General features: G+C 43.4%; 1 protein-coding gene across 1 annotated transcript; it reads left to right on the top strand.

Moving 5' to 3' along the window:
- The first annotated feature begins 377 nt into the window (after positions 1-377).
- Positions 378-1898, top strand: LOC109404608 (kelch-like protein 18). The gene is made up of 2 exons (XM_062843647.1): positions 378-1460; positions 1516-1898. Exons 1-2 carry the CDS (start codon positions 529-531, stop codon positions 1820-1822), a joined length of 1239 nt encoding a protein of 412 aa, XP_062699631.1. The 5' UTR covers positions 378-528; the 3' UTR covers positions 1823-1898.
- The last annotated feature ends 272 nt before the right edge of the window (positions 1899-2170 follow it).

The following is a 2170-nucleotide window of genomic DNA, read 5'->3' as shown; positions in this document are numbered from 1 at the left end:
TTGTTAGGATATCGAAATTACGTTCTTGAAGATGAATCATTCCTGGAAGTATGTCATAATTTAAAACGTCAATCCAGATACTGGAACTGTAATATGTGCCATTCTTGCGTTCAACGAAAATAAATTTTCAAACCTGTGGTCACAAATGTGGTAAAAACCTCTTGTCGACGTCACAGTCAGAAAACTGTAATTTGAACTGTGCAACCAAGATGTGCTAAAAGATATAAAAAACAATTAAATTTCATAATCAATTGCATATTTTTACTTATAAAATGTGTTCTACAGTAAATCTTCCAATTTATATAAAAATGTTGCAAAATATTTTGTCAAAGAAAATTATTCTGTTTTTATCACTATTCCGTTTTTGTCAACTGAAAATCGCGGACCGTGTTGATAAAAACGGAACATACCTGTATAGATCTTCTGAACAACATCTCCGAAGACAGTATGCTGAAATATTGTGTGATTCTCTTTAAAAGTGCTGTCCACTGTCCCTAGGTATCCCAGCACTGTCGCACTGTCCTATAAATGGACGCTTGGCTGATTAATCACAGCAATCTACGCTATCAGCCACCTGCCCGACTGTCACTCTCATCGCTCCTTGATCGAAAACCCAAAAACGAAATGTCCGACCGGAAGGAAGTTCCATCCCTGCTCCAACTGGGTTACGATCCGAACCACACGGAACACTGGGACGAGATCGAGTTCGACGAGAAGATCAACCACCTCGGCCTCATAGATCAGCGGTTGAAAAACTTCCGCAAACCGGATATCCAGATCCGGATAGGCGACACCATTTTCGAGTGTCACGCGTTGCTGCTCCGTTGCTACTCGGAGATGTTCGACGAGCTGGACAACGAACGGGTGGTACAGCTGCCGGAGGAAAAGGTTTCGCCGCAAGCGTTCCAGATAATCTACGACTGGATGCTCTCGTCGAAGGCGGACATCCAGCGGGAGCACTTCGTGGAGGTTTTTGTCGCGGCTGAGTATCTAAGAATTAAGCATCTTACCGATCAGTGCTGGATCAGCATGGACAGCACCGAAGCGTTGATGGAAGACCGAGCATTTCTGTTGTACATCGAAGCGGCACGGCATCAGCAAGCAATTCTCAAGAATATGCTACTGAAAAGGATTTGCGCATTCTTTCTGCCTCTGGTTGCTACCAGTGAATTCACCCAAATGCCATTGGATGACCTGAGCATGCTGCTAAAGTCCAGCTATATCGGGGTGTTTTCCGAAACGGACGTATTCTATGCGGCGTGTGTTTGGCTTCGGGAAGATTGGGATAACAGACAAGACTCCGTAAGTGACGTAATGCACCTGGTACGGTTTGGTCTGATTCGACCGAGCTTGCTGGCTCAGTTGAACAGTTTCGATGCGGACGAACGAATTCACGACATTCTACGGAACGAAACGACTAAGTATTTGGTGGCACAAGCTTTGAACTATGCATTTTCCAGGTAGGTTAACGTGAACCTTGCAGGTATAACCTTAAATTGATTTTTGCATCTACAGTAACTCGTTTTCGGAACTGCCGGAGCACCATCGTCGAACGAAGCGCCTGGAAATGCAAAAACCGGTGGACCGAACTTGGCTCAAAGATCCGTACTGTTCGGAAGAAGACGGAGAGCTTGGAGCACTACCGTTCACAGAGGATGACTACGGATACGAAGCTTTTCTGGAACGGCTTGCCTATTTGAACAGGGCTCGTGACTATTGGAAACGTTTGAAAAAGGTTGAAATCAGCGCGGAAACGCTTCTTGCGTCGAGTTGGAGTCATTCTGGAAGCCCCAGCTATGAACCGGACGAGATGTCCAAATAAACTAATATTGCTGGTTAAGCAATAATTATAAAATGAAAATTTTAAGTATGTTGAATAAACTAGCTTGGAATAACAACTTCTATGAATGCCAATTTTTTCACTGATATAAGGTTTGATTTTAATTCCGGCGCGTACAGCACACGCTTTTCTGTTACTGAAAGCCGAAAAATGATAAGTTATTCGTTGATCGTTATTCTGAATATCTTCGCCGAAGATCGTACTCTGTCTATCAGATCGAAAGTATCTATGTACACTAGCGCCACGTGGCGGTAAAATGTGAGATTAGTTGATTAATCTCCTGGCAGCGATAGAAATCCTTAATAACTTTGCTGAAGATTTGCACTAATC

Source organism: Aedes albopictus, unplaced genomic scaffold (genome assembly GCF_035046485.1).
Source record: "Aedes albopictus strain Foshan unplaced genomic scaffold, AalbF5 HiC_scaffold_40, whole genome shotgun sequence".
NCBI lineage: Eukaryota > Metazoa > Arthropoda > Insecta > Diptera > Culicidae > Aedes > Aedes albopictus.
Note: the sequence above shows the minus strand (reverse complement) of the source record. Positions and strands in the feature narration are given on the sequence as shown.

Bases quoted from the DNA above. Each gene is read 5' to 3' on its own strand.
- LOC109404608 (XM_062843647.1), top strand. From the start codon at position 529: ATGGACGCTTGGCTGATTAATCACAGCAATCTACGCTATCAGCCACCT. The intron at 1,461-1,515 runs GTAGGTTAACGT...TTGCATCTACAG, and splicing joins TTGAACTATGCATTTTCCAG to TAACTCGTTTTCGGAACTGC.